General features: G+C 43.2%; 1 protein-coding gene across 4 annotated transcripts in view; it reads left to right on the plus strand.

Annotated features, from left to right (window-relative positions):
* The window catches only part of ARHGEF28 (Rho guanine nucleotide exchange factor 28), a 143,415-nt gene that overhangs the window by 108,732 nt on the left and 9,907 nt on the right, over positions 1-24,776 (plus strand). For all 4 annotated transcript variants that reach the window (XM_035099489.2, XM_060280226.1, XM_060280227.1 and 1 more), the window contains 6 exons: positions 71-202; positions 1,358-1,443; positions 2,223-2,261; positions 2,371-2,418; positions 4,869-5,351; positions 6,922-7,222. In XM_035099489.2, the coding sequence (XP_034955380.2) occupies positions 71-202; positions 1,358-1,443; positions 2,223-2,261; positions 2,371-2,418; positions 4,869-5,351; positions 6,922-7,222 (1,089 nt within the window). The remainder of the gene's footprint in view (positions 1-70; positions 203-1,357; positions 1,444-2,222; positions 2,262-2,370; positions 2,419-4,868; positions 5,352-6,921; positions 7,223-24,776) is intronic.

The raw sequence follows: 24,776 nt of genomic DNA on the forward strand, positions 1-24,776 counted from the left end.
CATTCACCAGCATTAATTAGGGGGGGATACCCTAAATTATTGACTGGAAGACTAAACTTTCTTTCTACAGCGGAAAACCTCCATGCAGCTGTAAGATTATCACAGATGAATGAAACAGACCTCTCAACAGAAGAGAGAACTGAAGAATCGAGCATTGCAGAACGTCTTGGTGAAGCTGAAGACTGCGAATCTTTCACTGATTGTTAGTAAGCACTAATACCTTTTAATTGTCCCAGTGCTAAATTTACCATGCTTATTTATTTAATCATTTTCAAAATGCGATGCAAAACAGGACCAGCAAAGAAAAGTGCTTCATATTCTGTATACTTACTTGAGGCCAGTTCATCCAATAAGAGGAATCTCCACATGGGAGTCCTTTGTGGAAATACATTTTCAGGACTGTCCTGTAAATCAGTGGCAAGTTTATATTGCTTTTAAAATATTTTCTCTTGTTCTGTGTTGCAACTTCACTAAATAATCTGATGTGTAGTGTGCGACTTTCTGTTTTGCTTGAGAGACATTACTCATATTAGATATTTAAAACTACCCCTTTAAAATGTGCATGGCAATTTATTTTAATACCTTCTATTAACATTGATTTTTTAAAGGACAGATATTCTGATGAATGTTACAGTTTACAGGATGGGGCCAGTTCTATATTGTGGGCTGCAGCTGTCCTAGTAATGTCTGCTAGGCCCCTAAACACTTGATGTGGTAGTCTCCAGTTCAAGCACAAGCTCCCATGGTTTATAGAGGGTGGGGCTGAATGAATCACGAATGTGTTTACAATCCTACATACAAACTAGAAGCACATTTTGATAAATCATGTGGACAACCAATATTAGGCATGGACGCCTCAGTAGTCTGCATGCCCCTGTCCTCCACCCTTGAAAAACAAAAGTAAAATAATGCAAAAACAAAGATTTGTGTATCTTTTCTTAATTTGCATACTTTATGCACATCACAAAATTCCTGTTGGCACAGAATTACCATATCAGTTGTTGCTGCTGCTGCTGTTGTTTTAAAAAACAAAAACAAAAATCAAGAGAGCTTGCTCAGTCCTTAGTTGCGTCTATCATCTATCAATTTATTAACTATTTTGGTTTTAAAATGTCAAATACAATTGATTTTTGAAGACAGTGCAGAGAGACAAAAAGCTGAAAATTCAGGTATCTCAACTGGGATAGTAGAACTCAAGGAAATGAGTTGTAGAAGTGGGACAAAAAAGGAAAAAAGGAGGAAGATAGAAAAGTGCAGGGGGGAAGCTAGGAATAATTTATGCTGAATAGTTATGTGCGTGATACACTTAATTTTGTATGTTCTGACTCCTGTCTTTTTCTGATGGTTCAATCATTAGATACAGAACTGAAGGGAGAGAGAGAGCCTTGCGATTCAGATGGTAATGATGCAAACAGCTTTACAGAAGCTCACATGCTGGATCAGGTAGGGTACTTGATGAACTTTCTGTCAAAGCCATGCACACGGTGTTTCTGTTCAGGAATACCAAGGCACCAAATCTGATGCATGCAGTGCCCAGTCCTTTCCCCCTGGTTACCACCTTCTACCCTAGGGGTGGCGAAGCATTTTCAGCCCGATGGCCACACTCCCCTCCAGGCAAATTCCAGGGGTCACATGCCAGAGGCGTGCGGACCCAGAGGCAAAAGTGGGAAGAGCAATACGTGTTTGCACATGAGGCTATTCTTTTCCACATTCGCCCATTCCTTTCCATGCTCTGTCAAGGCAGCCAAGAAGCCTTGTCACAGTTCCAGGTTAGTTCATCCAGGCATATATGCACGGAGGGTGTGAAGCAAGGCTGATGGGGGACAGGGGGCAGCTTGGGAAGGTTATGGCCTGGGGGAATCCTGAGGGCCAGATAGAGCAGCCTGGAGGGCCTGAGTCCCTCCCTCCCCACATACTGTATCCCTATTGCCACCTTTTCCAGACCCCCCCTACTTCTCCGTGCCACAGCACTTTCATTGCCTGAGCGTTTTAAATAAACAACCACCTTAAACAATCCTTAAATCCACTTGCTTCTTTTGTATCAAGAATGCATGATTAATTCTGTAGCACACTATTTCTAGCACACTCGATTGCTTAAAAAACAACAAACCCAAACCCCCTGACATTTGCAAAATGCAAGTATTTAGACAGTGTAAGAGACTCACCAGAAGGTGGCAGTCCAGGTCTACTACAAAAAAGCTAACCTCATTGTATGTTTGTAGGAAGGAGGCAAGCATTTTGCTGCTTCTGCACAAACTGAGGTGAGTTGCTTTCATTACAAAATCTACTAGCATTGTTTGCCTTGAACTTACTGTATTTTGTAAACATTAACAACAACAACAACAACAACCATTTCTTTTCTTTCTTTAGATTGTACAGACGATCCAGAATTTAACCCGCCTCTTGTACAGCATACAGGTATTGATGTAATTGTGCATTTGTTGCCCACAACTGCTATCTCTTTTTTTTTTGGAGAATTAGAATGAAACAAATATTTTGGCAGAAATCTGTCTGTTTATAACACCTTCTCTGGATTTTATCCTGGTCCTGGAAAGTATGGGCCTGATCCCATCCTCGCTGTGCAGGGCCCAGCAAATGGAGGTACAGAGCTGTGCAATGGCCCCTTGTGTTTGTTGCAGCAGGCAGGGGAAAGAGTAGCTTGTGTGTGGGCTACTGCTAGATGTCCTGCTGGCCGGAGCAGAGGGCATCCCCTTGCCATGGAAGTAGCGTGACCAGATGCAAGAGGACACCTGTATCTTTAAAGAATTGTGCAGAAGAGAAAATTACAGCAGGAGCAGTTTGCAAAGTGAGCTGCACTTGCCGAAATCCTCTCTTCCACACAGCTATTAAAGGTGCAGGAGCCCTGTCCTCAGGGCCGGCCCAACTGTGAGGCAAATTGGGGTGATTTTCTGGGCCCAGAGATGCTTCACATCGGCGGCAGCTTTCTCTGCCACCCACACAAGGCTCTCCTCCACTCTGGGGCTCTCCTCCACTCTGCCTCCACTGTTCTAGAAAAAAATGGCAAGATGTTTTCGCTTCATTTCAACTTGGGTTCCAATTTACTTCCAGTTACTTGTATGCCTCCTTCCGGCAACTCCTGCAGCCAGACATATTGCTCTGCTTTCTTGTGGATCACATCAGCAAGACTGAGAGGGGAGTCTTGTCTTTGCCATCTGGGCAGTCCAGGACCTCCATGCGCACTGCCCATGCTTGCGCCCTGGAAGCACACACCATTGTCTCTCGAGACAGAAGGATGCCAGCCAATTGAAGTCACCACTTCCACCACACTTCTCATTGTCTGTCTTTACTCTTACATAAATCCACGTCTAACACAGGAGTGGCTGGTGAAGAGGGGGAACCACAGCACACCTGTGCACTACCAGAAGCAGCATCACTGCCATGTATCGGTGTGTGTGTGTGTGTGTGTGTGTGTGTGTGTGCAAGGTGATGTGGAGGTTGGTGCTATGTGTGCACACTGGCAGAACCCTAGTTTGGCCCTGTGGGTGTGCCTGCACAGTGCTGACCTCCCTGCTACCTCACTTTCCTTCCCTCTCCTCTAAAGTCCAGCAGCCATGACACCACATGTGTCAGGCACATGGAAGTTCCCCTGCCTTCCTCCCACACCTGAGCTAGCAGGGCATATATCAATTTGATAGTTATATCATTGTCCCAACTCCCCTTGGAAGAGGCACACAAACTCAGAGGCTGATTCCTTCTCCAAGCTTTAATGTTCAAATGAGTACAATACATTTGCAAATCAAAGGCACAGCCAGCAACACACATCTCTATACACAATGACATAGCAGGTGAGATGATAATAATAATAATAATAATAATAATAATAATAATAATAATAATAATAATAATTTATTATTTATACCCTGCCCATCTGGCTGGGTTTCCCCAGCCACTCTGGGCGGCTTCCAACTGAATATTAAAATACAATAATCTATTAAACATTAAAAGCTTCCCTAAACAGGGCTGCCTTCAGATGTCTTCTAAAAGTCTGGTAGTTGTTTTTCTCTTTGACATCTGATGGGAGGGCGTTCCACAGGGCAGGTGCCACTACCGAGAAGGCCCTCTGCCTGGTTCCCTGTAACTTGGCTTCTCGCAGCAAGGGAACTGCCAGAAGGCCCTCAGCGCTGGACCTCAGTGTCCAGGCAGAACGATGGGGGTGGAGACGCTCCTTCAGGTATACTGGATGCCAGCCAGTATACCAGCCAGTATGGCTTCTCAAGTGAAGACGCTGATCCAACAACAATATGCCAGGTGCATCCCTGTTGTAAAGGAACGGGGCAGGCACAATTTAGCCAGAAAGCAGTTCTGTTTCTTAGTAAGCAACCTGACTCTCTTGAAGGCTGGGCCATCTGTTCACATCTCTTGATGTCTGTGGGATGTAGGTGATGGGAGAGGTGGAGGAGTCAAGCACAACATCCTTCTTTGGACAGACAGGGATAAACTCTGCATCTGACTCCAAAGGTGGGGAGGGTGGAGCAGTAGGCACAGTGGGAGCTTCAGAGGAGCCAGGTCCTGACAGCTCTGCAGAGGGATGCGGGGCCTCGGTGACTGATGGAATGTGAGAAGAGGTTGAAGGAAATCCCTCCCGCCATTTGGATTCTCCCCAGAATCGACAGTATCAAGTGCCCCAGGATCAGGCAGTGACCCTCCAAGCCCTCTGGGTCATCCCCCCCCCCGGTGTGTCCTGACTCAGCCAACCCATGACATTAATTGCATCTGTCCACTAGGAGTAAGATTTTTTGTTTTTTGAAAGCAGCTAGCATTAGCATTAATGCTTAAATGAGGTCACTTCCATTTGCACCTCAGGTCTAATGCAAATCGATGTGCTATGTTTGTCTTTTGGTGAAAAGGCAGCCGTAACCATCCAGGACAGCCACATTGAGATCCATAAGCTGCTCCTGCAGGAACACGAAAGGTCCAGCTGGAGTCCCAGTTTCCGTAGCACCTCTCTCCCGGAGCAAGAAAAGCACCGGAACTTCAAACCAAAAGAGAAACTTGCAAATATCCAGAAGCGGCAGCACCAGTTCCAGCAAGAGCAGCAGCGCTGGCACCGCGAGTGTGAGCAGCGGCAACAAGAACATGAAGCGAGAGAGACCTGCTTGCTGGAGAAGGAGAAAGAGTGCCTGAGCCAAGAGGAGCTGCTTTGCAAAAAACAGGGAGAGCTGGATGTCCAGCTGCAGGATTACCAGCAGAACCTGGAGAGGCTCAGGGAGAGCCAGAGGATGGTGGGGAAGGAGAGGGACACAGTCAGGCTGCAGCAGAAGATCTTGCGCCACTGGAAGCACAGCCGCCAGAGCAGTCTGCCTGCAGTGATCTCCCCAGGGAACAATGAGGTATGTGGCATCTTCTCCAGAAGTATAATAAAACTAATAATACTAATAAAATTTATTTATACCCCGCCCATCTGGCTGGGTTTCCCCAGCCACTCTAGGCAGCTCCCAACAGAATATTAAAAACACGATAAAACACCAAGCATTAAAAGCTTCCCTAAACTTCAGATGTCTTCTAAAAGTCGGATAGTTGTTTATTTCCTTGACATCTGATGGGAGGGCGTTCCACAGGGCGGGTGCCACTACCGAGAAGGCCCTCTGCCTGGTTCCCTGTAACCTCACTTCTCACAGTGAGGGACCTGCCGGAAGGCCCTCAGAGCTGGACCTCAGTGTCCGGGCTGAACGATGGGGGTGGAGACGCTCCTTCAGGTATATTGTGCCGAGGCCGTGTAGGGCTTTAAAGGTCAGCACCAACACTCTGAAGAACATTACTTGGGCTATCTAGCACTTTTCCTAGTTGCCTGGCACACATTAACTTATGGATCATCACCAAAGCCCTCTGAGGGAGGAAAGTTTCATTGCCCCTGCATTGCAGAGGGGATGCTGAGAGAGAGCCAACCTAGCGAGTTCATGGCTGAGGTGAGGTGTGAACAGGGACTTCTCCTCTCACAGCTCATTCTCTCCACTACTGCAATTGCCCCGCTTAGAGTATATTATTTAGGACAGCCTAGGCCAACCTGGTGTCGTCCTGATATTTTTGGACCCAAATGCAGGCTGGGGCCGATGGAAATTGTTATCCAAAACATCTGCGAGGCACCAGGTTGGTAAAGGCTAGTTTATGCCGTAAATAAAATAGTGAAACAGGAAATCAAAAAAAGATATTGGGGAAGTACTTATGGTTGAGATGACTGATTTGAGGCCAAGGGTTGTTGTTGGTTTTTTTTTCAACATCCCTACATCTATGCAAGTATGAGTCTTCTTCTTCTTTGGCGATCACTCGTATCCGAGTAAAATTGTCTTCCATAAACATGGTTTTAACAATGGGTCCGTAAGTGACTGTGGAGGCCAATTCTGGATCCACATGTCCTTCCACAGTGGGGACATTGGTTTCCGGGCGGGAGTTGATCATGGTGTGGATTTGCCAAGCGTGCCTTCCTCTTAGCACGTTTCTCCCTTGCGTCCTGTGTTCGAGTGTCTTCAAAGTCCACGACACTTTGGGTAAAGGCTGTTCTCCAACTGGAGTGCTCGCAGGCCAGTGTTTCCCAGTTGTCAGTGTTTATACTACATTTTTCTATATCTTTGCAGAAGCAAGTATGAGTAGTACCATTCTGACGGGCCTCGCTGTTTAGAGAAGAGAGGGTGATGGGGAGCAGCCAGAGAACAATCCTAAACATGTCAATGCAGAAGTAGGCTTCCTATGGGCATAGGTTATATTTTCTCTTGCATCATGTAAACTCTGCTTCTCTCTGATTCTCTTCCTGGAAGCAGATGGATACGGCTGGTTTTTCTTCTGAATCTTTGCTCTTGGGGGAGGCTGGTTGATGATACCAAGGAGTGAGAAAGGGATGTATCGTCAGAGGATAGGATAGAGCTTTGAGCTGCTTAGATTTCCCTTTTTATTTTCTTTGCACAGATCATGGGGCACAACCAGTCGGACTGTTTTTGTGGTGAGAATTCAGTCTTCATAAATGAAGCCATAGTACAGATGTCATTGAACCGCCTCAACAGATCGAACTCATCTCTAGTTTGCCAGGACAGTGTGCGTGGCGTGAACCTGCCAAATTCAGATTTATCAAGGACTCCTGAAAACCAGGTCAAGCTCAACATGGACATTTCTTCCCAACAAGCATTCACGGGTGATCCCTCAAAATCCAGTAGACTCTGCCATCATACTCTCTCCTTCAGCGCAGGTCACACAGATGATTGTAACAATTGTAAGTGATCATTTAATTAGCTATATCTGGTGAGCGACATTAGACAAAAAAACAATATTCCAAATGTTCTGTGGTCTGGTGCAGATTGAAAAATCCTGAGACTCCCCACTTAACCTACTTATGTTGAGCTTCTGCCTATTATGGCTGCTGAGAGAAGCATGAACTCAGGACTCTTTTCACCCAAAGTGAGAAATATACTAAGGACCAGCACTTGAAGGTCCTTGTAGGGCAATGCTTGGCCCCTGGATTCAGAGGGTGGGTGGCGTGGGTGTAGCAATGTAATTTAATAGCAGGCTGCTTTGAAGGTGTGAGGTTGTAGCTGTGTGTAGAGCAGTGTTTCATATGAACTTCAAACTCCCATCAAATTTAAGAAGTATCTGGTTGCTGTTTGTGGGTAAAAGGGAGAAAGCCGTTCAATATGCATAAGAAGAATTCGGATTGTGACTGTGGAGTACTTAATCGAGTGATTAAAGAAAAGTAAATTAGTTGTTGACTGCATGGCAAATTGTGGTTTTTGGTACAGAAACTTTACGAAGGGCCTTGGGGCAAGTTCCCACAACTGCAAAGTGGAATACTAGATATTACACGCTTTGCTGAAAGGGCATGTCAGTCAACTTAAGAGGAGGACAGAAAATGAATGAAAGGAGATTACATTCATGCGAGGCTAATCATTGTCTTCTCTTGTGCAGATAAATTAACAACCACTTTGGATAATTAGAAAAAGGAAGGAAACGAAAGCTTATATCAATGTGCCTTGAAAACAGAATAAGTTCTATTCAATTGACACGTCTGGCTGAATGCTCAGTGCAGTAACCAGATATTTAGCCCAGACATGGGCTGAAAATGAATCACATGCATAGTTAAAAACATAATGGAAATTGGTACTTTTAGATTGCCAAATGAACAACTTTAACATTTATTGGTATTCAGCATCTTGCTATGGTGTTTGAACAGAAAGCTTAAGAGAGATAGTTTATTGTGAAGTATGGGTTTTAGAAATGCTTTATGGGTCCTTGCCACGGGATCACATTCATCCAGTGCTTTACCAGCTGCACTGGCTCCCGGTGGAGTACAGGATCAGGTTTAAGGTGCTGGTTTTGACCTTTAAAGCCCTATGTGGCTTAGGACCCTTGTACCTACGGGACCGCCTCTCCTGGTATGCCCTGCGGAGGACCTTAAGGTCCACAAATAACAACATTCTGGAGATTCTGAGCCCTAAGGTGGTTAGATTGGTCTCGACTAGGGCCAGGGACTTTTCAGTACTAGCCCCGACTTGGTGGAACGCTATTTCACAGGAGACCAGGGCCCTGTGGGATTTGTCATCTTTCCGCAGGGCCTGCAAGACAGAGCTGTTCCGCCTGGCCTTTGGGTTGGATTCAGTCTGACCCCTGTGTTTTCCTCCCTCATGGTTTTGATTTATGGACTACTTAAAATGAGGCTGTATTTTAAATATTAAAGTTGTATTTTAATTAATTCTTTTCTTTTCTTTTATGTCTTATTGTAATTTTATTGGTGTTAGCTGCCCTGAGCCCGGTTTTGACTGGGGAGGGTGGGGTATAAATAAATAAATAATAATAATTATTATTATTAATGTAGTATAAACTGGATTTTCAGAATTACATAAACACTGTGTTGAAATGCCTAAGAAGTTCTCCATCTGTTGGTTGTGCAGCTTTCTGAAGCTGAGTTGAGGTCTGCAGTGCTGAAAGGGAATGGAAGCTATTTAAATAGGGCTACCCTTAACAGAAGAATTCATACAGAATTCATACAATTTGTTTTGTAAAAATGAATAAGGCAATTTGGGCTGAAAGAGAGCTCTGTCCCCATGTAGGCATCTTTTCAAACGAGACATCTAATTCCTTGTAGACTTCCTTTTAAAAATGTATGCTACTACCGTGTTTCCCCTTTTTTAAGACGTAGTCATTATATAAGCCATAGCAGGATTTCTAAGCAATTGCGCGATACAAGCCATACCCCGAAAATAAGACATACTGATAGACCCTTCACCCACTAGCAATAACCCCCCTCCTGCCAGCCAACTCCCCCCTTAAAAATCTCTCCCCATTTTGCTGTCGCTCCACAGACACGTATTTCCTTTAAAAGCTTGTAAAAATGCACCGAACAGCCGTAGCTGCTGGCTGCCGAAGCCTTGTGATTTCTCTTCCCCGTTTCTGAGAGCATTTTTTTAAATAAAAAGATCCAAAAATAATTTTTTTAGCCAAGCTGTGTAAGCTCTACTTGGTGAAGGGGAGAAAAGTGGGGTGGGGAGGAGATGAAGGCACGAGGAAGAAAAGAGGGGCGATTGAAGAATGCAAAGGCTGTTTTCCCTTTTAGGGAGAGACCTCCGTGCGCGCGTCTGTCTCTCTCCCCCCCCCTGCGTGTCTCTCTCTCTCTCTCTCTCTCTCTCTCTCTCTCTCTCTCTCTCTCTCTCTCTCTCTCTCTCTCTCACACACACACACACACACACACACACAGCCCACCTCTCGCTTCCCCCCACCTTTCCCTAAATTCCCTTCCATTCAATGCACGTTGATTTCCTCTTAACGGGAATCTCCCGTGTCTGATTGTTGTCTCATTGCTTTTACCGGGCATAAAGCAGCCTTTTAAAAATCCTGCTGCAGTTTTCTTTCTACCTTATGCTGCTTGGTTGTCTGTGGAGCTGCCCCTTTAAGGATTTGTAAGTAGTCTGGATCGCAGTCCTTGCCTTGGGGACTTTTATTTATTTATTAAGGACTTTTTCCTTCGCTGTTTGCGAGCTGGTTTAGATTTAAGAAGCTCCAGTGTAGCAGATTGCTATTAAGTGAGTCCCCACCTTGGAGGAGAGAGAGAGCAGCCCTTCGCGAACATCCCAGGGCCGGGGAGAGAGGGCTGCACCAGGGACGCACACACCTCCCTTCCCTCAGACTCGTAATAAAAATACCGGTACCAGTAAGACATCCCACCAAAAATAAGCCACCCTGTGGTTTTTTGAGAAAAAAAAGTAATAAGACGGTGTCTTAAAAAGGGGGAAACACGGTAAATCCATGCATCTCCCAGTATCCCGTGACATGCTTTTTAATTTCTGGGATTGTGCAGTTTGTCCTCTGCTGCATTTTTCTTGTATCTTCTAGTGCTGCTGACCTAGAACAACAGGAAATGGGGGAAATGATTCTGAGATGCAATTTCAAACCAGGGAAATGGACTTGCAAGACAAGGTTGTGCCAGTCCCAGCCCAGAAATTTTGCAATCCATGGGATTGCGGTTACGCCAGCAGTCCTGTGGTTGGGGCGGCATGTAGCTGCTGTGGCAAAGCAAAACTGTACAGGTCATTTGTGCATTGCTGCACAGCTAATGTTAACGTGATCCCACCTTTTCCAGCCAATGTGGTGCAGCTTGAAGCAGCTTTCACCAACCAACGTACTCTCCAGATATTTTGGACTACAGCTCTCATCATCCATGCTTTCTGGGGCTTATGCATATTTCAGTTCAAAACATCTGGAGTTGTACCCAACAAAGTTGTCCCCATTAGTACCAGGATATCTGCTGCCTACACAATGGAGCATCCTCTCCTCTCCTTGCACCCCCCTAATCTGTTCTGTGGGGGACCCAGCAGATTGGGGAACATATGAAGAGAGCAGGGAGAAGGTCCCATTGCACAGGCAGAATTTCTTGCACTGAAAGGGCAACTTTGTTGTATGCATCCCCTGGGAGTATGTCTTTCTGTCTATGCATTTAATTGAACAGTACTAAAATTTGCAGGTAAACATGCTGTCTAAAGAGCAGGTGTTTGTGCTGCACATACACAGAGAGAGCACTGTGGAAGCATCTCTGTATTATTTATCGGTGATGGTAAATCTGAGCCACGTCTCAGACCTCAGAATACAATGTGTCATGTTCAGCTGTAATAAAGCATCAATTCCAGGATTCTTAGTGGAAATGAATCAGGGGGAAACATATCTTGGGGAATAACATCCCTGTTTGTTTAAGACAGATGGCAAAATGAATTAAATCATATGTCATTTCAGTCCCAATGTGCGGAAACATTATAGTCATATGCACTGGGAATATTTCAACCAGCAAAACTATTTCTATAGGGTGTTAATTTGTAGCGTATCCTGCTTCTCATGCTAATCCTCGTTGAAAATCCTTCCTTTAGTCATTCAGGTTAGCCTCAGTGGATGAAGCAATATTATGCAGCTTTTATCATTATGGTACTGAGCGACATGTTAGCTGCATAGACTTGGCTTATGTAAATAGAGGATTTCCTGTGCAATTTTAACTTCCATTTTCTAAAGGCTTCTAAAATATTATTTTTAAAAAAGAAAGGGACTAAGAAAGAAAGTTAAAGTAGTATCTTGTTTCTCCTGGACGGAAAGGGGCTGAATGATCATACTGTGGTTTTTAAAATGCTTTCTGGCCTCTTTACCATAGCAGCCATTTAGGTGTTTGCAAAATGTATGACTTATTGATGTGGTATGAACTATTAACTTAAAAACCCCCACAAAAAACAGCACAATGAGACAAAGCTGCCTCAAGTGCATTTACAACAGCAGTTTTGATGATGTCAGTATTTCAGAGGGAATCATTAATTGCCCTTTAGGCTGAAGAGACAAAGGTAACCCTATATTTTAATGTATTAAAACCATGTACATTTGTTAAGATCACATTATATCGAAGAGCCATGTGGGTGCACGTAGAAATTATTCATTTCCCCTCAGATTTTCTTACATTGCAGATTTTAGTCTACATATTTTAAAAATCACCCAGAAAAATATGAATCATGTGAACTTAGCTTAGCCCTTCCTTTCACACTTCTGGGTTTTATTAAATTATGGGTGAATCGATTGGCATGCTTGATATATCTGGTTATATTATAATCTTCAACAAAAATAACACGACCAAGATGAAGGATTTTATCCTGTGATCATTTCAGAACTGTTCTTTGCCACAGAACTAATAAAACTAGGCTACTTAATCAGCTGTGTTTTGTGGAAGGTTCACAGCACAGGAAAGAGGCATGCATAGTTCTAGAAAATTTACTAAAGAACGACCCCCCCCCTTTAAAATTCCTAGGTTAACTTTCTATGTTTCCCAGTTCACAACACACAGCAAATTCTCTAATCTTGATGACTAGTTCCTGAGCATGTAAATGGAGAGTACAGTAGTACCTTGGTTTACAAACTTAATCCATTCCGGAAGTCTGTTCTTAACCAAAGTGTTCTTAAACCAAGGTGCGCTTTCCCATAGAAAGTAATGCAAAATGGATCAATCCGTTCCAGACTTTTTAAAAGAACCCCTAAAACAACAATTTAACATGAATTTTACTCTCTAATGAGACCATTGATCCATAAAATGAAATCTGTGTACTATAAAATAAATAAAACAGTATTGTAGATGATAAAAATGAAAATGAAATTTTTTTCTTACCTGCACTGATGATAGTCATTGTTTGGATGGGGTGCTTTTATCCATTTCCGCAGTCAATCAATCAATCAATCAATCAATCAGTATCTGAACTGGGATCCACACAGATTCCCCCCCCCATGTGGGAAATGCTCCCTAGAGCGTGTGCCTCCTGCAGCTGCATGGGGGGGGGAGTTGTGCGCCTGCTGGTTTGCGGATGCGCAGCTTCCCTCCCTTGCAGCTGTGGGAAACGCCATGATGACCCCCTTCTCTTCTGCCGGACAACGGAAGTGTGGCACTCAAAATGGAAGTGCACCCCCAAACGGAGTACGTTTGGGTTCCAAAAAAAAGTTCGCTAACCCGAACACCTTCTTTCAGTTTTGAAGTGTTCATGTTCCAAATAGTTCGTGAACTAGGCTGTTCGTAGACCGAGGTACCACTGTAGATACATCAGGGTAGATATGAAAGTTCTTTGGCATTGCATCTGTGGTAGACCGTCACTTAAATTTCCAAACGCGTACATGCAAAATAGCCCTTACTTATTGGACAATGCCATAGGTAAAGCTGTAGTTTCTGTAGTAATATGAAAGTTACATAACTCGAGGGTGTGATTACCATTATTTTTTAGGTTTTTAAGGTTAGACTTGCTGCACTGTTTTGAATATAACAGACAGACAATCCCCAGTGTCCTGTGTTGCTGGGCAATTGCTCCACTGATTTCATCCTTCCTGAGTCCCTTAAACAAAGTGTTATGAAGTGTCGGTCGGCACTGAGGTCTCTAGTCCAATGCTAAATAATGAATACCTTCTGAGCCTGCAGAATATGCCTGCTAGGTTTCATTGATAACACCAGTGAAAGTTGCTCTGAATATTCCCAGCACTGGGATTTCAATTGCTGTTTTTCTTGCGTGTAAACTCAAAATAGAAATTGAGTGGTATTTGTATGTAGGTGGTTGGCTCTAGGCCCTAGATGACCAATTTCATAGGGCATGGTTTGAAGCTGTTGCTACAGTGGATCTAAATCTGTTCAATGCCTGGTAAGAGATTGCCTGAGAACCTCTATTACGTAACTGTTGAAAACAATGGGTGAAATATTGAGCTTTTTTTTTGGCCATGTCTTCAATAAAGTTTGATAAGGACTCAATTTGCCGGTTGGCCTGTTCTAGATCTTTCTGGATCTGCTTTAACCACCCGATTTTGTCTTTTAGTTAATTGTTTTAATCATAAAAAGTTTCACAATCAGTGAAAATAAGACTCATCTTATGGGAAAGCTAGAGAGAATGTCGGAAGCAAGCTGTAAAAATGCAAATTATTGGGATAGAAAGATACGGTGGAAACTGGTTTCTCAGATATTACACCTTTTAATGGGAGTAGTATCCGTAGCTTTCTTTTAATAGTTTATCAAAGTTTTATGCACACTTCATAATGCACTTTAGAACTTGGAACAGATATACGGTGAATAAATAATTCATCCTAATGGCTGGGGAAACCCTTTGTGGACTATGAAAATTTAGAAAATAGCAAGTAGGCACAATGTAATAATAAAACCATGATACTTAGTCACAAAATGTACTTAGCTCGTTTTTAAAAAATACCGTTCAGTTTCAATTATTTATGTTAGTATTTTAGGATATTCCAGGAAATATCCTATTGTTTTCAGTATACAATAAGGAACTTGGGTGCAATCCTGTTGACTTCAGTACATTTTACTATTTGGCTGGAGTCCTGAACAACCTTATTTTACGATAGCCACACTGACCTCAATAACTCACTCTGGAGTGGTTTGAAGACCATAGGTTGAGGGTTCCCCTCATTAAACTTAGAACACTTTTTATTGTAACTTCTGAGAAAGTTGTACTATTGCTGACATTTGGGGTATGTATGTGTGTCGTAACATTTATGAGTTACTTCCATAATTGGAGAATCCCAACTTAATTTTTCACTAAAATAATAAAATCCATATAAAAACATAAAAAAAACAGGAGCAGCACAAACAAACGTGCCATAAAAAATGGTACAAAATACCACCACTAAAAATGGCTGGCTAAAAAAAGACTCAGTGTTAAACAGCCAGCCATTCAATAAATAAGTAGTGAAAACAGTAGTGAAAAATTAGCATTCGTAAAACCTGGACCAATATCAGCAGCAACCATATCTCAACCTTGACCTGAAATCTTCCCTGAGTGGCTCCTGCCCTGGCGATCTCTTGCTTGTGAGCCTCCTGTTGGCTTTGACTGTGCTGGAATAATTGGAGACTCATGGAGATACTGGAATAATGGGATTTTGGTGCAAGCCAGCAATTCTGCATTTGCACAGACTTTGGGCTCTATCAAATATTAGTTCTGCAAAGAGTATTGAAATCAGCTTCATTTATTTTAGTGGGTCTACTTTGAATAGAACTTAGTTAGATGTAACCCAGTGTGATTAAAGGTAAAGGGTAAAGGGACCCCTGACCATTAGTTCCAGTCGTGACCGACTCTGGGGTTGCGGTGCTCATCTCTCATTATTGGCTGAGGGAGCCGGCGTACAGCTTCAAGGTCATGTGGCCAGCATGACAAAGCCGCTTCTGCCGAACCAGAGCAGCACATGGAAACACCATTTACCTTCCCGCTGTTTACCTACTTGCACTTTGACATGCTTTCGAACTGCTACGTTGGCAGGAGCTGGGACCGAGCAATGGGAGCTCACCCCATCGCGAACTGCTGACCTTCTGATCGGCAAGCCCTAGACTGTGGTTTAACCCACAGTGCCACCCGCGTTAGTTAGATTAAATCCCTTTAAATTTGTGTGATTAAATCCCTTTAAATGTGTAACTATTGGACTCAAACCTATAGGGAATGCAGGGTTTCTGATCGTGGGAAGATTTCTAGATGGGCTTGGCCGAATGCCCCCTTCAGGTCTTCTGGTTCAGTGCCAGGAAGGTAGCAGTGGAGAGATGTTGTTGTGTCATGGCATGTGTTTCCTCATGGCCCCTACTTGTTTTAGGATTTCCTCTTCAGATTTAACGATGGAAGGCTAGAGGATTTATGCATATTGTTGGGAGAAACTATGATCTAAGGGTTGTTGTGTTACCATGGCAGTGATTTAGGTTCTACTACTGAGAAATAAAACCCAATCCTTTTCAACTGCCCCAATTCCAGGCAAGGACAGCTCTGCCATAAGTTGGAATGTTGAGATACAGGGCAGCGTGAACAACGTCTGTGGCTGCAGAGTTAGTCAACACTTGTGATTTCAGATCAGGGGGTTGAGTTCTCTGTCTTCTTTATTTTTTCTGCTTTAATGCACAGACTCAGAAAAGTTTATGTGCTGGGTAGGTATTGTGATCAGCAGGGCATCCCATGGTATGGAAAGCAACCCCCCACCCTGTGATAAATGTATAGAGATACATTTAAACATTCCACAGTTCCTTCCTTTATTATTACTGTTATCCCTTATTGAAGCCCAGCTGTGTTTAATGAGCTGGAAATGAAGCGAGCCAATAAAACATGTGTTCATTGTTAGAAGAATAGCAATTGGACCATGTGCATGCGTGTGATTGCACAGCCAAAACTTCAAAGCTTAATATAAAGGCAGTTTAATGGACGGGGGTCATACTTAATGAATTTGGGGAAGTAGGAAAAAGCCAGCTGGTGGGTAGTATCCCATATGAAGGTGAGGCCAAAGGTGAGTCACGTCACAGCAGAGCAGGGTTTCAAGGAACACTTAAATTGCTGTTGCTGGTGTTCATTGTGCGGATGAAACACACATTTTCTTTAAAAACCCCCACCTATTTCCAAATTCCCCGAAGAGCCGTTTGTAATCTGCTCATTGCGGAAAGATTGGTTTGGGCCTAGCCTCTGGTAAATTTCTCTTTAACAATTGCTATGGGGTTTAATTGCAGGTCACCTCCAAATGTTAGTGGCATCAAAATCCACAGCAAGCATTGTATGGGAAACAGAGACCCTCAAACAATTTATTTTTTATTTCTTTTCAAGGATCTTTTCTAGATCCCATAGAAAATACGCAACATTTGCATCTGGAATGCTGTCCAAATTCTGTGCTCTCTAATCATCAAGTCACTCCGCACTGTGCTATGACTGTGTCCACGGCAATGCCCTTCCATTCCAAGAACATATAATTCATTTTCATTCATTTTTGTTTGATTAAGGCACTCCCTTTTCTAGCGCACAGACACACCTCTCCTGTCTCCCCCATTGCAACTAGCCTGCCACAACTGTCCTGGAAGTAGTGGCAAAAAAAAAGCAAAGCTGAAAACATATTTATCATTCCCACATGCTTTGGACCTTACTGGCCCCTTTCCAGGACAATTCAGGAAATAATGATTTGACATTTAGATGTACTGCCTTTTCTTTTCTCACGCTACCTTGCACCCCCCCCCAAGCTTTTAGCTTGTACTGTATATCTAATCCCTTTTCTGGGATTCCCATTTTTAGCTGCATTTTGTTCTAGCTGCAGCAAGGCTCCCACCTTCCTCGCTTGCTTTTGTACGATTGTTAAGTTACTGAATCAGGATGGGGGGCTGTTGTCATGGTAACGGCAAGAGGCAAGTTGCTTCCAATGCTCTGCAGAAATAATGGTCCCTACACAGCCTTGGGGCCAAACTGCACATTGCGGGAGAGACAGGGAATGACTTGAAAATTACACACCTGTTTTGCACTTTCTTCCCTCTCCCCTGGAATGTGTGGTTTCCCTCCCCCTCCCCTGCCTCTTGCCCGTGATGTGATATCTTCACGCTGTACATTTCCCAGGCCCTGCGCCACATCATTAGCTGCTGATGCTGCCAGAGGGCTTGACAGTGTGATGGGTAAGCGAAGCCACATTTGTTAGGTAAAGAGAGGAGAACGTGACACAGGGAGGCTGTCACCTTGGGATTGCACATGGCTTATAAGTGTGTATGCTGAATGCACATAAGGAGAATGAGACCGTGAATCTCCACAACAGAGAACTCTGCCAAAAGCAGAATTCCTTGATCATGCCCTTACGCAAATTATGCTGAATGTGTTTAGGCTGGGAGCAGGGCCAGCAGATCAGTGCTGCTCCCCCACTACATATGCATGTTCGCAGTGCAGCGTAACATATGTGCATGACCAGTGCTGTTTTTCTAGAAAAAGAGGTGCCGGAGCTTAGCATGAATGCCTCCTTTGTTCTCTTAGAATGGCAATGGTGCCCACCTGAGTTCTGGCTGAAAAAACACACACACTGTGCGTGACCCTAGTATCTACCCCAATGTGCTGTTTGGCTATTGGGTATAATAAGAGTTCCTAATGCAATTTGGCCAGCAGAGGGAGAAAAACGTTCTGTCACTCACGAACCTAGAAGCTGACTGTGGAGGAGATGAAATGGGAGATGGGTTTTCAGGAATGCAGTGGGATGGCAAGAGTCCGATGCATTATTACTCACTTATTAACAATTTCTAATAATAAAAAAAGAGAGCTTCGTCTCCAGCTGAGAAGCCACAGCTTGAAATAAATAAAACTATCCAGCAATGTTCAGTTGTGTGATTAAAATAACAAGTTAACAGAGTTTTGAATCCACATCAAAAGCCAATATTCCTTTATAAACAGTGATATTTTAATAGTTTCTTTTAAAAAACCAAAAACATTCCATCTGTTTAGCAGTGAAAGATTAAAAAGGCAGATCATTGCCAGGCTTATAGCCAGTAGGACCCCATTTATTTTTGTGCCAGCCAAAGACTTGGTCCAGAGACCTACTTTTCTAAATAAATGGGGAGTAAAAAAAGAACGCAGCCATAATACTTTTTTCCCAAAAGCATGCAATAAAACAGGGTCAAGCATGTCAGTCTGTGAATTACACGTGGGTTATATCATTAAAGACTACAGGTGGGGAGGGATCATGTGACTGAATGTGTCTCTGTAGCAATTAAATTCCATGCACATAGAAAACTAGTATTTTATTTATTTATCAGAGATTTCTACACTGCCCTTCACTAAAAACGGTTACAGGGCAGTTTACAAAAATAAGATAATATGAAATATAATACATTATAAGCAAAATGTTTAAATAATTTTAATCATAGAATCGTAGAATTGTTGAGTTGGAAGGGACCCTGAGGATCATCTAGTCCAACGCCCTGCAATACAGGAATATTCAGCTGTCCTATACAGGGATCGAACCTGAAACCTTGCCATTATGAGCACCAAGCTGCAGAAACATTATTAGCAGCATTAGTAAAATCACTTATCTAACTATAAAGTTAGGGTGAGGTGCACCTTGTTAAGAAGGCCATTCGACAGATGCGGAGCCACCACCAAAAAGGCTCATCTACACGACCCTACACTATGCATCTCATTAAATACAGTGGCTACCAGGAGAGTTTCCTCCACTGATCTTAATGCAGGTTGACTCAGAGGAAGGCATTATCTCACATACTTTGAACCCAAGCTAGTTTTTGTGTGAAGGAGCATTCAGTCATGTGATCCCAGTGGAACAGACTTGGCAGAAGTCTTTCACCTCAGTGAGCACTAGACCCAAATAGTGCTGCATAAGGATGGGCAAATCTTAACAATTCCATACGTGTTTTTGCAAGCAATTTCCCCTCATATAAATGCAAATGTGTCTGTTATTTTCACTACAAATAGCTGCATTTTTACATACACTTTCCCCTAATTATGTACCCTTTGTACATTTCTTTGATGGGAGGAACTGCATTGCAAAATCAGAAGTGTAAATATTGAAAGATAGTTATGATTCAGTTCCGGCATAGTTTCAGGAAGTGAAAATCAGGTATTTTAATTGGTGGTGGAGAGGAATATACCATACTTCTCCCTCATTTCTAGTGGTGCCGTTAGGCAATTTTAGAATGTGGATCTTCTGGAGAACTCTTTAGATGGCAATGTACTTCACTTCGCAATGTGCTTAGCCAGCCGCCCTGTGTTTGGAGGCCCCCCCCTGCTCATTTTGGTGAATGGACCGCAGATTTCTTTCCCGAACTGTTGCTCTGATTGACAGCACTACTGTGTCCAAGTAAGAGACGAAATAGTTTCTTGCATGTTCCAGGGTGACGGGGACCCTGGGAGGTAGTCTGCATCTGACCTCCATGCTGAAGGTGAGAACCAACTCTCTATGTGCCATTTGGAACCTTGATTTTATCAAGACTTTCCACTAATGCCTAATGAGCATTCATATGCACAACTGTATGCATGTAGAGTCCATTCTTACTTCTGGCTGATCATGATAAGGTTTGGTGGAATCATTGGACACGTTCCCCTTCCCGTTCCACGTTCTCAGTCAACCTGGGTTTTAAAAGGGAGAAAATTGCATATAATTGTTAATGTGTCGTAAGTCACAAGGCCTCTTGCACAGGAAGGCATCTCTCCCTTATGAGATTTGGCTACTGTCTTGCCCCTCAGCATGAATGGTGAAAATTAGGAAGTACTGTAGAAAAAAAGGCTTGTGCAAATCACGGTACCGAACCAGTGATGTGTGGGAAGAGCCATATGTATAGTGGAGATGTTTATTTTCTTCTCTGCACAGATACCCTCTTGCCTTTTTTATTAACATTTTGGAAGATGCTATTTAAACTCTTCCAAGTTTCAAATACAGTTTCTGATAAGTTGGGTGTGTGTGTGTGTGTGTGGGAAGCATAAAGTTGATGCTGTCAACTTATGGCTGCCTGATGGTAGTAATGCCCAGATGGTATGGAAGTAAGCAACAGCTGAAACATTTTAAGCTTCTTGCAACTCCACCTGTCAAGCTATTGGGTGTGCTGTTGAGCTAGAAGGAGATCTCAGCAGTCTCAAAGCCATAATGAGCTGCTCGACGGAGGAAGACAAATTAAGAGTGAAATCTAAAAGTAAATTGAGAAATATGAAAACATGCAGACATATAAGCCTCAGGTGGACTTAAGCAACCAACACCCCCCTCTCATGAACTGTCATATTCTTAGCTTTATTACATTTATATCCTTACCTTCCTTGGAGGTTATATGCTCTTTCACCAGCAGCAACCTTATAGGTGATGCTCACCCTCCTCCCAGATGCACTTCTCGGACTGAATGCACAGCCACCAAGGCCAGTGCAGCTTTTGAGGGGTGTGCCTCCAGCACCCTATGCAATGTCACAATGGATCTTGGGATGCACCTCTCAGTTTGTGTATACTGCAATGCTATCCCAGGACCTTTTGCTGCCCAGATGCTAAAGCCAGCACTTTAGAAAAGCTTGCTATACCATTCAGCCACCAATTTTTGTCTCCTTCCCTCCTAAGGCTTCAACCATGCCCACATTTACCTGGTAGTAAGTCCCATTGAGGGACGCGGGTGGTGCTGTGGGTTAAACCACTGAGCCTAGGGCTTGCCGATCAGAAGGTCGGCGGTTCGAATCCCCGCGACGGGGTGAGCTCCCGTTGCTCGGTCCCAGCTTCTGCCAACCTAGCAGTTCAAAAGCACGTCAAAGTGCAAGTAGTTAAATAGGTACCGCTACAGCGGGAAGGTAAACAGTGTTTCCATGTGCTGTTCTGGTTCGCCAGAAGCGGCTTTGTCATGCTGGCCACATGACCTGGAAGCTGTACGCCAGCTCCCTTGGCCAATAATGTGAGATGAGTGCCACAACCCCAGAGTCGGTCACAACTGGACCTAATGGTCAGGGGTCCCTTTACCTTTACCTAAGTCCCATTGAACTCAGTGGGACTTACTTCTGAGCAGACCTACATAGGATTGCTCTGCATGTACACACACACACGCACGCACGTGCGCGCACACACACACACACCCCTCTTAACCTTCTTGAAGTGGGAAGAACCACTAGGTTGGAACAGGGAAGTAAGGAAGGAGAATGGGGGAGAGATAAGTTATCTTAAAATTAAAAAAAGAAAATTTGACTACAAGATTCTGGCACCTTTCTGTACAAACTTTGGCATTAGTATAAGCATTAGCTAGCTGGGCTGAGCCCATAACATGACATGAGGGTTTTTTCAACCATCATAGGTTCTACTAAAATAAAGAACTGGAAAGAATTGCTTTCAGCTTTGTACAGTACAGTATAGCTCTTTCTGTTGGGGCTGTTGGGGGCACTGTTGAGCTAGATGAGATGTGACAATTTCCATTTCTATAATGCAACAAAATAATAAGGTAGTCTACAGCAGATTCGGGAAAAATTAAAATCCAATCTAAATGTAACTTTGGAAACGATGAAATAAAACCACAAGCAGTTTTGCAACTAGTTAGATGAACAGAGGGAAGATGGCATTAACAGCTAGTTTTAAAAAATTGGCAAGGTAGCCTTTTCTAACTTTAATCCCTATTGTAACAAGATTTGGCGGGGGGGGGGAACTATTGTTTATTCCTAACAGAGGATTGCAAGCAAAGGATTGCATGCAATCCTAACCATGTTTACTCAGGACAAAGTCCCATTTAGTTCAATGAGATTTTACTCCTTGGTAACCTAAAGCTAGCAAGCACATTGTTTGTATTGGGAAAAAAAATCTCAGCTATTGTACTTAAGGTTTATAACAGTCCTTTAAAAAACCAACCAACCAACCAACCAACCAACCAGTGAATGCATAGGGGAAGCTGGCTTGGCCTATCATAGCCCCATATGTAGGATGTGACCGCTGTACCTGGACCTATCCCTGATTGATTTCACAGTTCTTCCTTAGCCATGTTCAAGTGTTTGCCTGAACATGCAAAACACGAAGCTGCTAGCACGAGGAACAGGGACACAGATACAAGCCCAGCCCACAACATCCTTGAGCGCACTAGCACCTCTTCAACCTTTGTGCAATTAGCGTGAAAGCAAGGGTGTTTAATAAGCATGTTCCCACTGAACACACTTGGAAACTCTTTCCATGATCAGAAACCCCAATAGGACAAGGTTCCCACATGCAAATGAATTTCTAAGTGGATTTGAACAATTTATTTTTTAAAAAACACCTTTGCACTAATCACACCCAGATATCAAGAGCACCTGTTCCCATAACCCAGGGAAGTTACGGGGAAGGCTTATATATACATACCCCTGCCCATGTGAACTGAACAGGGCTACTGTCTCTGTGCCATCTCACATATAGAACCTTGCACACATAGACCACATCTCTGAACCTTCCAGCACAGGACTAAACATGTGGTGTCCTCCTGGTTTTATTGCACTACAACTCCCATAATTCCTGGCTATTGGTCATGCTAGTTCATGCTGATGAGAGCTGTAGTCTGGAAAAACATCTGGAAGACACAAATTGGTTATTCTTCTAGAACTTCTGACAGGAATGAAGGTTCTCCTCCTCCTCTTCCTTTAAGGTCACGATGGACTAGAACACAAGAATAGCTTTTTCTTTAGAGCCAATCCCACTAGATTGGAGGCATACCTGCCAAGTCCCTGCCTGAGAAATAAGGGACTGGACTGGAAGTAGCAGACCGGAAGTAGCGCTGCCGCCATTTTGGAACTGGGCGGGGCATGCTCAAAAGCGACTTTTGATGCTGCTCTGCCCTGTTCCAAAATGGCCGCCGCGCCAGAAGTCGCGCTGCAGCCATTTTGGAACTGGGCAGAGCAGCATCAAAAGTCGCTTCTGAGCATGCCCCGCCCAGTTCCAAAATGGCAGCTGTGCCAGAATAAACCGGGGAAAAACAAAAAAATCCGTTTTCCCGGCTGGGAACAGCTGGAAAAACTGGGGTTTCCCGGGGAATACGGGAGACTTGGCAGCTATGATTGGAGGTAGCAGCTCAGGCAGAAGGTTATGAAGGGGTACATGAGGGGTAGCCAATGTGGTGTCCTCAAGGACTACATCTCCCATCAGACCCAGCCAGTATGGCCAATAGTTGGGGATGGTGGGACTTGTACTCCAACAACACCTGGAGGGCTCCAACTTGACTCCCACTGCATTAATTATATCACAACATAGTTGTTTATGAATTCTTGCTGGGAAGGTGCTTTGAGGATTTTCTACTGCAAGTGGCAACCTGTCTTGGGCCGACCTTCTGTCTGTAGATGCTGCATGTGAAATAGCTGTGGTTTTTATAATCACAAACCACTAATTGCAGGCCACCTGATTATTGGAACTGTATACTGGCCCGATAACAAAGTTACAGCATTTCATCAGCCTTTGAAATGAAAGCATTTTCCTAGGAAACATAGTCAAGAGGGGTGGGTATCTCCCCCCTTCCCCCTTTTAAGCTTCAAATGAAGGAGAAGAAAGTCTTTACCCATGTCATCCTTTTCCTACCCACCCCTTCTCCTCAGAGGTAGCATTATCTTTATAAAAAGTGGGATTGTGAGGCGTGCCTGATGCCAATTTTTCCAGATGTGATGATGAGGTGTGCACGATTCTGAGCAATATTTCCGGAGCTCAGAATTAACACAGACAATGGGCGCCACCCACTAAGGCCTGATTTAAATGCCTTGATCAAATCCCCTTGATCACAGAGATTGGAACAGCTTGGAAATGGAGTAGTGATTTTCCGTGTTCTGTCCTGAGGTTATGCAATGATGTCCCAAAAGAACAATATCAAGAAACCCTCCCCTTTGAAGTTTTTTAAAAAGATCATTTTGGGTTGTTGTTGTTGAGTGTTTTTTAAGGAAAGCTTTTGCTGTTAGTTGTGCTAATTCTCATTGATTTTAACAACTGGGTTTTTCTCTCGCTTCTCGATATGAGAGTGGTATTTTATTGGGAGTTTTGTGAATTGTATGGTCTTCAGTTTGTATTAAGCTTATTAGAAGTGGGGTGGAGTTGATGAAAGGCTACCTGTAAAACGATTTTAACATTTTGAAGAAAATTACACAAAAGTTTCTCTTTATTTCAAGTTTGGGACATAATGGAAATTTTAAAAAGGGATGTAAAACAAGAATAGTAAGAACATTAAAAAAATTGCAGTGGGAATATGGGAGTAACAAGACTAATGCACAAGACTAAAACACAATAGGGAGTAATAATAAAATTTAAAAAAATCAACTGAGAATGCTTTTTTATAAAATATTTGATAATGTAAGAAGAATAGAAAACTGCTTTCCTTTTAAAAAAAATACTTGGTTCTATAAAGTTTAAACTCATTTAAGTATAGCTAAACTTTGTCACTAAAATTTCCCAAATCTTATCATACTATCCCCAAATAGTTTTTTCCTATTATTAACTCTTCCAAACAATTCTAAAAGGATAGTGAGACAATACTTACTATATTCAGAAGCCACATTCACCATTTTGGGGGGGGGGGCAGAAAATGTTCATCC

This window comes from Zootoca vivipara, chromosome 11, assembly GCF_963506605.1.
Source record: "Zootoca vivipara chromosome 11, rZooViv1.1, whole genome shotgun sequence".
NCBI classification, from domain to species: Eukaryota; Metazoa; Chordata; class Lepidosauria; order Squamata; family Lacertidae; genus Zootoca; species Zootoca vivipara.